The sequence below is a fragment of the Mastigoproctus giganteus genome, chromosome 3, assembly GCF_048544385.1.
Source record: "Mastigoproctus giganteus isolate SK-2022 chromosome 3, ASM4854438v1, whole genome shotgun sequence".
Lineage (NCBI taxonomy): Eukaryota > Metazoa > Arthropoda > Arachnida > Uropygi > Thelyphonidae > Mastigoproctus > Mastigoproctus giganteus.
The window spans coordinates 214,364,368-214,378,367 of record NC_143577.1 but is presented as its reverse complement, the minus strand read 5'-3'; the positions used below and the strand labels follow the sequence as shown (position 1 = coordinate 214,378,367).

Here is a 14,000-nt window from a genome sequence, read left to right as displayed (position 1 = left end):
TAGTTAAGAAACACGTAAAATGTAGGGTCAATATTGAGTCAATTTGGTGTGACATAAGAACTAGGAAAGCAAAATTGAGAGTAACAGTGTGTTACAGGCCTAGTGATTCTGATTAGTATAATGAACAACTGTGCAGAGAAATAGAGTGGGCCAGTAAATCAGATTGTCTTATAATGGCTGATTTTAACTTTCCAGATATTGACAGGAACTTCTGGGTTGGTCACTTGAACACTAGCAAGGCTTTTTTTGGATTTATTGGATGATTGTTTTCTACAGCAGCATGTTCGAGAGGCAACTAGAGGGAGTAATACTCTTGATCTGATTATCAGCAGTGATTCTTCATGCATTAGGAATCTGCAGATAAAGGAACCACTAGGTGGCAGTGATCACAGTGTGCTGATGTGGGATTTACTCAAAGGTTTAACTACCGTCAGGTGTAAAGAGAAGGGTTTTGCTTTCGTAAAGGTAACTACGATGATCTGAGACAGTTTTTAAAGTCTATACAGTGGAACCAACTGATGATGTTACCATCAGCAAATTCCAAATGGGAAGCATTGTTGTGGTGTTTTCTGGTGTACGGGCTACTTAGGCCATATTGCACCTAAATGGGAAGGATTCAAGGAAGTAAACTTGGAAGCTACTAGGCTTTTTGTCCTAAGAAATACTGTTCAAGGTTAAGGCTAAATGGATGCCAGATGAACTAATGAGACTCATGGCAGTGTACAAAAATGGATTGGATGCATATAAATCATCAGGTGACACAGAAGCCAATTGTAGATATAAGCGAGTGTAATCAAGTCACAAAAGAGATTAGGCAGGCGAAGACAGATTATGAGAAATCTTTGGCAAAGGATGCGAGAGTTTTTTTATTCATGTAAACTCTAGAAGGAATAGGATTAATCAGATTGGTCCACTTGATATTGATGGTTCGACTGTTGAGGGCCCTGCTCAGATAGCTGACAAACTGAATGAGTATTTTGCATCTACATTCACACATGAAGAGTTATTCAGGGAGGGGAATGCTAGAAGTGTATTAAACTCTGGCAGTAAGCTAAATGATTTTAGCATTAGCATTAGTAGAGGCATATGATGCAACAAAGCAAGCTTATGCAGCATCAGCAAAAAAAAAAAAACAAAAAAACCTTCCACTTCACCCCTCCGTTCGTTCGAAATACCTGTCCAGCTGAGCCTTAAATTTATTTAGGCTATCAACTTCCACAACAAGGGATGGAAGTCTGTTCCACCAACCAACTACCCGCTGGCTAAAGGCAAATTTATGCACATCTATCCTACATCTGTCTTTCCTCAATTTGAATTTATGCCCTCTCGGGTGATTATTCTGAGCAAGAGGCACAATCCCATCGGCATTGAGCATGCTCAAACCATTCAAGGCTTTATACACCTCTATCAGATCACCTCGCCGGTGCCTAGTCTCCAGACACTGTAATTTTCAAAACTTGAGCCTTTCTTCGTAAGAGCAATCTTTTGTTCCATTCACTAATCGTGTTGCCCTTCTCTGTACTCGTTCCAGCAGCTCTACATCCTTCTTGAAATGAGGCCTCCAGACCTGTACTCAAGGTGTGGCCTGACCATTGCCTTATACAAGGGAATAATCACCTCCTTATCCCTGCTAGAAAAATTCCTGTATATCATTGACAAGACACCATGAGCTACTCTTGCAGCCCATCTGCACTGCTCAGAGAACTTCATATCTGCCTGCACAATACCCCCAGGTCCTTTTCATTCTTTACCACTGTCAGTGTGGTACCACAGAGTTGATACGTTGCTCTGAGGTTGCTGTTTCCCATATGTAGTACTTTACGTTTGTCAATGTTAAACTTCATTTGCCACCTCTCAGCCCATCTGCTCAACCTTTCCAGATCCTGTTGCAGCAGCATGGCATCAGTAGTGTCCTTAACAACCCTGCCAACCTTTGTATCACCTGCAAACTTGGACATTAAGCTTGATATACTATCATCAATATCATTTATAAATACAGAAAACAACAATGGACCCAACACTGAACCCTGAGGGACTCCACTAATAACATTAGTCCACGATGAGCAGTGTCTATTGATTACCACTCTCTGTCTTCTCCCCCTCAACTATCCCTTTATCCATAGCAGCAATTTGCCTCCAATGCCACACTGCTCCTATTTGTGCAGCAGTCTTCCATGTGCAACAGTATCAAAAGCCTTTCTAAGATCCAAGTATATAATATCAAAGTTATTCCCTGCATCCAGTTCTTTTGTGACTGCATCATAGTATCCAATCAAATTGGTCAGTAAGACTTTCCGTTAACAAAACCATGCCGTGTCCGAGCTATAACTGAAGTCTTGTCTAGATGATCTTGCAGTGCTTCTTTAACCAGTGCCTCCATTAATTTTCCTGGAACAGAAGTTAAACTCACAGGTCTGCAATTACTTGTGTCAGCCTTTGATCCTCCTTTGTGAATTAGGGTCACATCTGCACATCTCCAGTCTATGAGTACCTCCCCTGAGTCCAAGGAAGTTCTCATAATTATGGCTAAGGGTTTGCTCACTTCCTTCGCTGCCTCCTTTAATATAACTGGATAGATCCCATCCACCCCAGGTGCCTTTCTTGTGTTTATCTTCAATTTCTCCTCCACTTTATTCTCAGTTATTACAAGATTATCTAGCTTATTGCCAGAGTTGAATACACCTCTGGCATTCCCCTCGCTGAATAACTCCTCGTGTGTGAATGTCGATGCAAAATATTCATTTAGTTTGTTAGCTATCTGAGCAGGATCATCAACAGTTGAACCATCGATATCAAGTGGACCAATCTGATTTATCCCCTTCCTTCTAGAGTTTACATACGTAAAGAACTCTTTGCTGTTTTTCTTTGCATCTCTTGCCAAAGATTTCTCGTAATCTGCCTTCGCATGCCTAACCTCCTTTGTAACTTGGTTAGAGATCAACTTATATCTATCATAGGCTTCTGTGTCACATGTTAATTTATATTCCATGCATTTTTCTTCTCTGCCATATGTCTCGTTAGTTCATCTGACATCCATTTAGGCCTAAACCATGAACAATATTTCTTAGTTGGTATGTAAAGCCTAGTAGCTTCCAAGATAAGTTCTTTGAATGCTTCCCATTTTGAATTTGCTGTTGGTAACATCATCAGTTGGTCCCACTGTATAGAATTTAAGTACTGTCTTAGACCATTGTAGTCGCTTTTACAAAAACAATAACCCTTCCCTTTACCCCTGATGGTAGTTACCTCATTGAGTAAATCCCACTTCAGCACACTGTGATCACTGCCACTTAGTGGTTCCTCTATCTGCAGATTCTTAATGCATGAAGAATCACTACTGATAATCAAATCAAGAGTATTACTCCCTCTAGTTGCCTCCCGAACATGTTGATGTAGAAAACAATCATCCAATAATTCCACAAAAGCCTTGCTAGTGTGTGAGTGACCAACCCACGAATTCCAGTCAATTTCTGGGAAATTAAAATCCCCCATTATAAGACTCTCTGATTTACTGGCTCACTCTATTTTCCTGTACAGTTTCTTATTTTACTCATCAGAGTCATTAGGCCTATAGCACACTCCTACTCTCAATTTTGATCTCCCAATGCTTATGTCACACCAAACTGACTCGACACTGCACTGTCCAGTGATGTCGACTGGCTTCACTTCCTTGAATTTTATGTGTTTCTTAACTAATAGCATAACCCTTCCTCCCCTCCTATCCTGTCTATCCTTTCTGTAGACGTACTCCCCAAATTCCAGTTCTGCATTCCTTATATCTGTGTGGCACCACGTCTCTGATAACCCACCAATATCCGTCTTTGATACTTTGAGCAATACCTCAAATTCATAAAATTTATTTACCAAACTTCTAGCATTGGTGTACATGCAAGTATACATGCACCTGTTCTTTTTCTTAGCTACTCTAACACAACCCATGTGTTTACTTGTACCGCAAATGTCCTGCATCTTGTTTTCCAGGCTTCTGCTCATTCCAAAAGAAGCAGTGTAAGAATCACTTTCACCTCTGCCAGTTGCTACTGTTAATCTATTAGTCCCACCAAACTAGCAGTTTTCCGACCCACCTAACACTGCCTCAATAGCATCAGCAAATATTCTTGCACCCTTTCTATTTAAGTGTATCCCATCCCTGTAGAAGCAGTCCCTTCTGTTAACAAGTACAGACCAGGCTGAAAAAAATTCTACCCCTTGAGCCTTGCACAGTCTTTCCAGGGCCGAATTGATCAACAAGGCTCGCATCATATACTCCCTCCTATTGTGTCTGGGCAGAATTGCAGACGCTTTCAAATTCAACCCTAATTCATGACTTTTTTTTCAACAGTGAACTGTACTTGTTAAGTAATTCTGTCAGTCTCCTACTCTTAATATCATTAGTGCCAACGTGTACAACTATATCACCTTTTGTGCCCTTAAAAGATGATATCCGCTCTACAACGTCATCAACCTTTGCCCCTGGCAGACATACCCTGGTCCTGTTCCACCTATCCTTTTTACAAAGGATGTTCCTCGTTTCCCTGACAATAGAGTCACCAATAGCTACTAGTTCCTGTGGGAGCAGCGCATTCTGCCTTGGGGTTTGCCGCTGTGTTGCGTGATGACCAAGTGCAAGCTCTGGCGTTGATGTGGGCAGCTGAGAGCTTGATGGGCCCTCACTTTAGATCCTTCGAGGGCATCCACCCTGTCCTTCAAGCTCTCATATAGGCCCATAACAATGCTGAGTTGTCAACTGATTTTGTTACACTCCTTGCATCGCGCATACACAAAGACATCCCCCATGGCAATATCATGTCCCGTACCCGATTGCTCCACAAACTCATGCAAGCAGTGCATTTTAAAAGGCTGTGATTCAGAGGGCAACTGCCCCCCTTAGTTCTCCTCTGAGCCACAGCACTCCCATTAACTTGAGCCTTTTGCTTTGCTGCTCTGAGTCATGATTTCGATTTAATTTCAATAAAATTTCAATTTCAGTACAAAATTATAACCCTAAACTTGTATCCCAACACAGTTATAACGCTATATATTTTTTTTCAGTATCAAATATTATCTACGAGTTCTGTTTATATAACTTCCATATCGAGTTATGTATTAATTAATTATGTTTCGTTTGTAATCTAAGTCGTTATATGTATTTAGTTAAAAGTACAATTTAATTGACAACGAAGTTTAACAAAATTAGTAGATTTTGCTGATTAATTGACAATATTAAACTATACTAACGCTATCTAGTTCGTTATATAACGTATCGTATAACAATGGTGCAAGTTATGAACGGTAAATCTATGGACACTTAAGTATTAATTAACTTCCAAATCTCGCTGTCCCAATTCAGAATAAACTAACTATCCTGACTAGGTCTATAAGCTACTTATAGAAAATAATTTGATGTATCAATTGGTCAATAAAGCGGCTAAATATGGCTAAAAAACTTCTCGTTCAGCAGAACTGCAACTTGTAACACGTGGATATGATACCCTTACCGATACTTTTATGCAGTTACAAGGCCGAGTAAAGAATAAATACACCAGATTAATCAGAAAATCACAAAATAATGCTATACTACTAAATTTAAATCAAAAGTTTTAGAAAAACAATAATTTCAAATCAATAAATAAGAAAATCCACTTAGCGGCTTTGAACACGTCTGGCTCCCACTAGCCTTGTCAGCAGACTCAGTTATTTTGTAATAACTGAGAGCAAAGTGGAGCAGAAACTGTTGAAGATAAACATAAGAAAAGCACCTGTGGTGGATGGGATATACAGGCAGTTCTCACTTTACGAGTTCCCGCGCTTGCGAGTTTTTTCCCCCAAATATCAAGTATCAACAAAATCGAAAATATGAACATTAATTGCAAAAAATTAATGTTAACCATTCGTAAATACTGTATTCCAAACCACGTGCATAGCTCTACAATACAGGGTATCTACAATACAGCGTACTCCACTTTACAATAGTAATCTGCTACCATCGTATCGCGAAAATAACATAATGTGAACCCTATAACACATTGTTTTTTGGTAATTCATTCCACGACCTCGGAAGTTCAAATTTTCGCTATGTAACTCCCTAAAAGGTCGTTTTTATAGTGCAAATTGTATTAGTTAGAATTCAAATCACTAAAATGCACTACACTTTCATCGTTATCATATGTTCTGTTATAAGAACCAATTTTGAACGCCTTTGTGACATTTTTCTAAAGCACGTTTCTGGAGGTCACGACCATAGAACAATAAAAATAATTTGCACTTTCTGGTTTATTGGACTTTTCTGTTACTGCAAGCAATTATAAATGGGTACTAAACTCTTATGTTATTGCATTTGTGAAAATACCGATAGCTGGAATTGTGTAGGTTTTTACATTATTATGGTGAAATGTGTTTGCCCTTTACTGAAATCTTCAATCTTATAAAAAACATAAATAAATTTTCAGAATCTTCTCTTCATTCCTTTTTTTTTTTTTTTTTTTTAAGCTTTGTAAACTTGTTACTCCGAATCGTGTTAGTTGCAATTTGTGCGTTCCGTTAAAAAATGCTTATGCATTTTTTATGCATACTATTGAAATTTATAAAGAAAAGAGAAGATTATCTTGGAAATAAATGCCTCTTGAAGCATTTCTGAAGAAGGCGACTCCTTGTGCAACAAACCAACGAGTGCTGAGCCAATAATGAGTGATCAACGAGTGTGCATTTAGTCAATAATGATGAAGAATAAACATTCTTTTTTTTCTTTTTTCTTTTTTTTTTAACATTTGTAAGTCAAATAATTTTTCTATTATTATAATTTGCTTGATTTTACAGGTTACGTTTTCATTTCATTGTTGATAATGTAATCCCTATTTTTAACATTGTCTACGCGAAATAAATTCCTGCTTTACGAGTTTTCGCTTTATGAGTGCGTGCTAGGAATGAATAAACTCATAAAGTCGAGAACTACCTGTATGCAGTTATATTAAAGAAGGCAGCAAAGGAAGTAAGCAAACCCTTAGCCGTAATGATGAGAGCTTCCTTGGATTCAGGGGAGGTCCCCATGGACTGGAGATGTGCAAATGTGACCCCAATTCACAAAGGGGATCAAAGGGTGACAAAAGTAATTACAGACCTGTTATTTTAACTTCTGTTTTGAGGAAATTAGGGGAAGCACTGGTTAAACAAGCACTGCAGGATTATGTAGACAAGATTGCAGTTAATTATCTAGACACAGTATGAGTTTGTTAAGGGGAAGCTTGTTTGACTAATTCGATTGGATACTGCAATGAGGTCACAAAGGAATTGAATGCATAAAATTATTTTGATATCATATACTTAGATTTCAGAAAAGCTTTTTATACTGTTGTACATGGAAAACTACTGTACATGTTGGAGCAGTATGGCATTAAAGGCAATTTGCTGCTATGGATAAAGGGATGGTTCAGTGGTAATCAATGGGCACTGCCCCTCAGAGGTCCTTGTTATGCCCATTGTTGTTTTCTGTATTTATCAATGATATTGATGAAGGTATATTAGGCTTAATGTCCAAGTTTGCAGATGATACGAAGCTTGGCAGGGTTGCTAATGACCCTAATGGCAGTATGTACTGCAACAGGAACTAGAAAAGTTGAGTAGATGGGGTGAGAGGTGGCAACTGAAGTTTAATATTGACAAATGCAAAGTAAGGCATATGTGTAACAGTAACCCCATAGTAACATATCAACTGTGTGATAATACACTCAGGGTGGTAGAGAATAAAAAAGCCCTGGAGGTAATTGTGCTGTCAGATATGAAGTTTTTTGAGCAGTGCAGATAGTCTGCAAAAATAGCTCATGGTGTCTTGTCAATGATATACAGGAATTTTTCTATCAGGGATAATGAAGTGATTATTCCCTTGTATAAGGGAATGGTCAGGCCACACCTTGAGTATACGGTTACAAGTCTGGAGGTCTCATTTTAGGAAGGATGTAGAGCTGCTCGAACGAGTACAGAGAAGGGAAATGAGATTGATGAATGGAACAAAGGGTTACTCTTACAAAGAAAGACTTAAGTTCTGTAAATTGCAGTGTCTGGAGACTATACACCTGTGAGATGATCTGATTCAGGTATATAAGGCCTTGAATGGTTTGAGCAAGCTCAATGCTGATGGATTGATTCAAAATTTATTCAAAATTCTAAGGAACAAGAAGCTACGGTAGAGGCAAGTTTTGTTTTTTTCTCATATAATTGCAAAAAGCAACGAGCCTTTTTGTGATGGAGACTATATTAAAGAATGTATGACCGAAGCTTGTGTCCTGTTTAATGTCCTGACATTAAACGCAAATTTGAGAATATAAGTTTATCTCGGTGAACCATAGTAAGAAGAATTGAATGTATCGATACAAATTTGAATGAGCAATTATTATCAGTATTAGAATCCATAACATGGTACTCGATAGCTCTCGACAAAAGTAACGACCAAAAGAATACTGCGCAGTTATTAATTTTCATACGTGGATGTACCTCTAATTTTGAAATTATTGAAGAGCTTCTTTCAATGGAATCTCTTAAAGACCAAACAACGGGAGCTGATATATTTGAAAAAGTTGAAAAATGCTTAACAAGATATAATTTACAATGGAACAAAATGGTAAGTGTAACAACTGACGGAGCACCAAGTTTGATAGGTAAAAATGTTGGAGCGTTAAAGAAAATTAAGGATAAAATTTGTGAAAATTATCCTGATTATAATTTAATTACAGTTCATTGTATTATACATCAACAAGTATTATGTAAAAATGTGTTAAAAGTTGAACATGTCACATCTTGTATTATTAAACTAGTAAATTTAATACAATCGAGGGGGGGGCCTGAAACACGGACAATTCGTTAATTTTCTTCAAGATATTGAATCCGAGTACACAGATATTCCTTATCATAGCCAAATTCGATGGCTTAGCTTAGGAAAAGTTCTTTGGCGAGTATGGGATCTTAAAGATGACATCGTTCTATTTTTAAAACTGAAAAATATTATGGACTTTCCAGAATTAACTGATAATAACTGGATTTGTGATTTTGTGTTTACCCTAGACATCACAACACACTTAAATACTTTCAACACCGTGTTACAAGGGAAAAATTTATACGCCCATGATATGATAAAAAGTTTGAATGGATTTCAATTAAAACTCCAGTTGATCCTTTGACATTTATTGATTAACAAGGTAGACCACTTTCCAACCATGAAGTTGCTGAAGATTCTAGAAAGTAAATTTGAAAAATATTGTGAAATTATCAACGCTTTGAATGACGACTTTTCACAACGATTTGGCGACTTCCGAAAAATTGAGACAAGTTTGGCAATAGTGCCCAACCCATTTTCAATAGAAATTGATAGTGCACCAAGTGACCTACAGCTTCAGATTATAGATCTGCAGTGTGATACCGATTTAAGGGAATTACACCGTCGTGAGGAAATCTATAAATTTTACACTACTCTTAATTCTGACAAATTCGACGAACTTAAAAGATTTTGCCCGAAAAATGTTGGTTATTTTTGGATTGTGTTGGAATCCAAATGATGGAAAATGGATTGTGTTGGAATCCAATCTATGATGGAAAATGTTTGTTCACATATGTGAACAAACATTTTCCATCATGAATCTAAATAAAAATTCTTTACAATCAATCACCGATGAACATTTACAAGCAGTTTTAAGAATCTCAACTACAAAATTAACACCCGAAATTAAAAAAATTTTAAAAGATGTAAAACATTTCCATTCATCTCATTAAATTCTTGGTTGTTAGAGAATAATTTTTTTGTTATATTTCCTCGTCATTATAACAAATAATATATATCTAAAAATAGTATTTTACGTGCGGCCCGCCTTCTTTTTGAATTCCTATTGTGGCCCTTCAGCCCAAAAGTTTGCCCAGGCCTGCTATATAAGCTTGCTTTCTTGCATCATATGCCTCTACTAATGCTAATTCTAAAAGATTTGAGAAAAAGGAAGGTCTCTGCAAAATTAGTGCCTAACGGAAGCAACAAAAACTATCATCATGCAAAGACTTCATTCAGACTTATCAAGATAATTCTAATTTCCTCAACTGTACTGGCACTGGAGATGAGTGTTGGGTGTTTCAGTACTACTCAGAGACAAAACAACAGAGCATGCAGTGGACTTCAAAATCTTCACCAAAGCCCAAAAATTTTGTTTACAGAAGTGTAGGATCAAGATGATGTTGGTCATGCTTTTCAATAAATAGGATATGATTTGCAAGGAATTTTTACCTGAAGGAGAGAGAGAGTCAATGCTGTGTTCTATATACAAATGCTTCAAAGACTATTGAAGTGCATTTCCCAGATAAGACTGCAATTTTGATAGTAGGTCAGCTGGTTCTTGTCACACAACAATGGCTCTGCCCATTTTGCACACTTGTTATGAAGACATTTCTAAAAAAAAATATGGCATTGTACAGACCAACCATCCACTCTACTCTCCTGATCTAGAACCAGCAAACTTCTTCCTCTTTCCCAAGGTGAAAACTGCCCTCAAAGGAAAGAGATTTCAGGATGTTGAGGACATAAAGAAAAATGTAACTGCTGAACTGAGCATCATCTCTTTTTGCTAATTATTTTTAGAAACTTTTAGAATGGTGTAATAAGTGCATTCAATCAAGTAGTGATTACATTGAATAAAAATAAAACTATTTTTGAGCCCCTTCACTTTGTGTTCCTTTTATATTGCATTAGTCCGGGTACTTTATTGCCAAACCTCATACATGAAGAATTTTGAAATTCATGCTGTGATACTATAGTGTGTCTGTAGAAGGGTTATTAAATACTACAGACAAGTAGCAGAAATTAAATTATCTGTATTTCCTACTGTGGAAAAATTTCTTTGTCAATACAATTAATGCAAATTGAGGATTAAGCCTAACTTATGCTAACACATAAATAACAATTCTCACTAAAAATGTGCAATTTAAGAAACACTTTGCACTTTCTGGTTTACAATTTCTAAAAGCTGGCAAATCTACACATGCATTATTTTTTCATACTTTTCCTTATTAGTTTGTGATTCTGTAATAAAAAAATGTCATTGTCAAGTATTTTAATATATGCTTAATACATATTTTATTTGCAGGTTTTAGTTCAAGGTGATATATATTTGAATGCTTCACTGACGGAAGCATTTTGTATGGCTATTGTCGAAGCTGCAGCCTGTGGGTGAGTTATATTTTCACCTGTGATTCTTAAATATTAGTGTTAAAGTTGCATAAAAAATTAAAAATTTTCTGAATTTTTGTTTGCAATGAAAACTCTTCTGCTTGATAAAGTAAGAAAGATACAATTGATATTTTCTTCATAATGAGGTTTCTTATCTTCAGATCACTTAGATCCAATAGCAAGGGATTATGGACATGAGAGAATGGTCTATGGTACAGGAGGTATATCTCTTACAATAATTGTTTTATGATAATTAAAGAGATTTCTAAAGATCAAATGCCAGTTTCATAATTACCTTATTTTATTTTGTATTATTGCAGAGAATATTTAAAATAGTCTTACTTGGTAATATTGTCACCCAAATTAAATAATTTTATTTTGTAAAAAATAGAATTTCAATTGTTAAAACATCTGATAATTGTTTTCAAGTAGTAAGCATGAACAGTGTTACCAGAAACAAAACAGGCTGAGTGAGTTTGTGCAACTGAGTGGGTTATTGGACAATACAAAAATAACAAGAATGAAGCAGTGATACTGATAAGGAAAGAATTATTATCATTGTTATATTGATTTTCAAAAATAAAATTTAGAAGAGAACTCAAGTTCATAGATATCAGAACTAATATCATTTCAGTATTTAAAAGTGTAGAACTTTTACTTGTAAGAATTAGGCGCCTCCGTAGCCAGGTGGGAAGGAGCAGCAGTGCGTAGCACACGCTTCTTGATTAGACCGGGGTTCGAGCCCGTCACCACCAAATACGGAGGATGCGGAAAGGTTAAGGAATGACCACCGCATATCCTGGAGCAATATGGCCTTAGTTGCTAATGCTCCTAAAAAAAAAAAAAAAAAACAAACAACTTGTAAGAATTTAAATGAAGTGCAGAAATGCTACAGTTGGTGCAGTTTGGCGTGTTATGCCAACTGAACAGAGAGGTTCAATTATTTTTTTACTCAACCAGCAGTTATATAAGCTTACTGCTGGTTGAGTAATAAAAGTGTGGGTTAATGTGTATTATGTCTTTGGAAGTGTTTTTAGCTGTCTTTTGAAAAAAAAAATCATATAGATAAATGAATTTTTTTATCAGTATTAATATTGATCATCCAGAAAGAGAGAGAGAATTCAGAAGTTTTCATGAATAATATTGGTTGACTTATCTTTTGTTGATTTGGGATACTTCATTGTAAAAATTGTGACCAGATAGAAGACTTTTTTTCTCTAATATATGTGAGTAAACAAATGGGGATGCATGTCATCTACATTGATTATTCTTAAGAATGTATCCATATGAATGTCTTGTTTTCACTAACTAAGAGGGAGATTTTTTTTTTTTTATGAATTCTTTTTTTATTTATTTTTTAATATTTGTGGGGGAAAGAAAGGGATATGCAAAAATTTTATAAACACTAAGAAAGTTAATGATATTATTCAGCTATTGTCCAGTCATTAGAGTAAGTTAATCGCCAACTTTTCATGATGTGAACTTTGTAAGACATGACGTAGGACACTATATACTGTATATAGCAGTGATTCTCAACCATAGTGCCACGTGTTTCTTTAAAGAGGTGCCACCAGTTTAAGAAACTAAACAAAACTAAACTCTATTCAGCCTAATGGAATGTAGTGTTTTTTTCTCTCAAGAAGCACCTCAAATGACAAAAATTTTAAAATCACTAGTGTATATTAAGGGAAGACACAGAACATCACATGGTTAACAAAACTGCATATATATTAAAGTCTATTCCATATATATATTTTTTTTTTTTGTAAGGAATGCTATATGATGACTACATTTTTCATCTGATCAAGATGGGAGACCCCGCCTCAAATGAAGGGATATAACCTTGGGAAATAAAATGATGACATAAAGCCCCAAAATATTTCATAGAAACTAAGTAATCAATGAAATCTTTTAAAAAGGCAGCCAAAGCATAATGCCAAATTAGTATTAATAAGGCTGATTGATGCAAGCAAGTAAATATTTTCCACGAAACTAAAATTAGTTTTCGCTAATTGTGCAACTTGTGGAAGGGGTATTGTGCTGATGACGAAATTGACGGGATTCACCAATTAAAGCATCGAACTTACGTTTTTGATGTGTACAATAGTGTTCAGATTCTCTGAAGGTACAACGTTAAGACCCATTGTCTCCTGTTGTGGCTCACTGAGCTATGAATTAGCTAAGTTTGTCTCGGGGCTCCTTTCTCCCCTAGTAGGCAAGACCACCAACACCATCTCTAACAGTAATGAATTCATAGAACGGATACAAAAATAGATTTTGACAAGTTTAATAATGGGAAATATACATATATTAGATTAGATACATACAAACAAAGAGCTTTCGGTTGTTTTGTCAACCTTCCTCAGTTAAATTGACAGTTAAGAATGGAGCATGAGGGCGTGTACTGCCAATCTTGTATGTGAAGTGCGTGATTAACTGTTGGAGGTTGAAGCCTGTGGCTGTAATGCGTGCGGATGTTGCCAGTGTTTGTCAGTTGTCAGGATTGCTGTTTCGATGATAGGGGGGACTTGATATCCACTGTTCCTGTTGACTGAGGTATTGGAGCATTTGATGTTCAACGATTCCAACCAGGCACGTCGGCGATAGTGGCAGGACTTAACCACAATCACAACATCGCAATGTGGGTCAGTGTCATGGTGGGTTGCCCAAACGTATTTGGCAGTAGCTGAGTGCTCCACAGCTAAGCGGATTGCTCTTTTGTGTTCAGAAAGGCGTTTTTCTAGTCGTCTTCCAGTTTTCCCGATGTAACAGCTAGTGCAGTCACAGCAAGAGATGCAGTAGA

The 14,000-nt window shown here is 36.6% G+C and overlaps 1 protein-coding gene across 1 annotated transcript in view; it reads left to right on the top strand.

Moving 5' to 3' along the window:
- PIG-A (phosphatidylinositol glycan anchor biosynthesis class A) overlaps positions 1-14,000 on the top strand; it is a 145,897-nt gene that overhangs the window by 86,375 nt on the left and 45,522 nt on the right. The window contains exon 9 of the mRNA XM_090370858.1: positions 11,115-11,197. Coding sequence (XP_090226984.1) covers positions 11,115-11,197 — 83 coding nt within the window. The remainder of the gene's footprint in view (positions 1-11,114; positions 11,198-14,000) is intronic.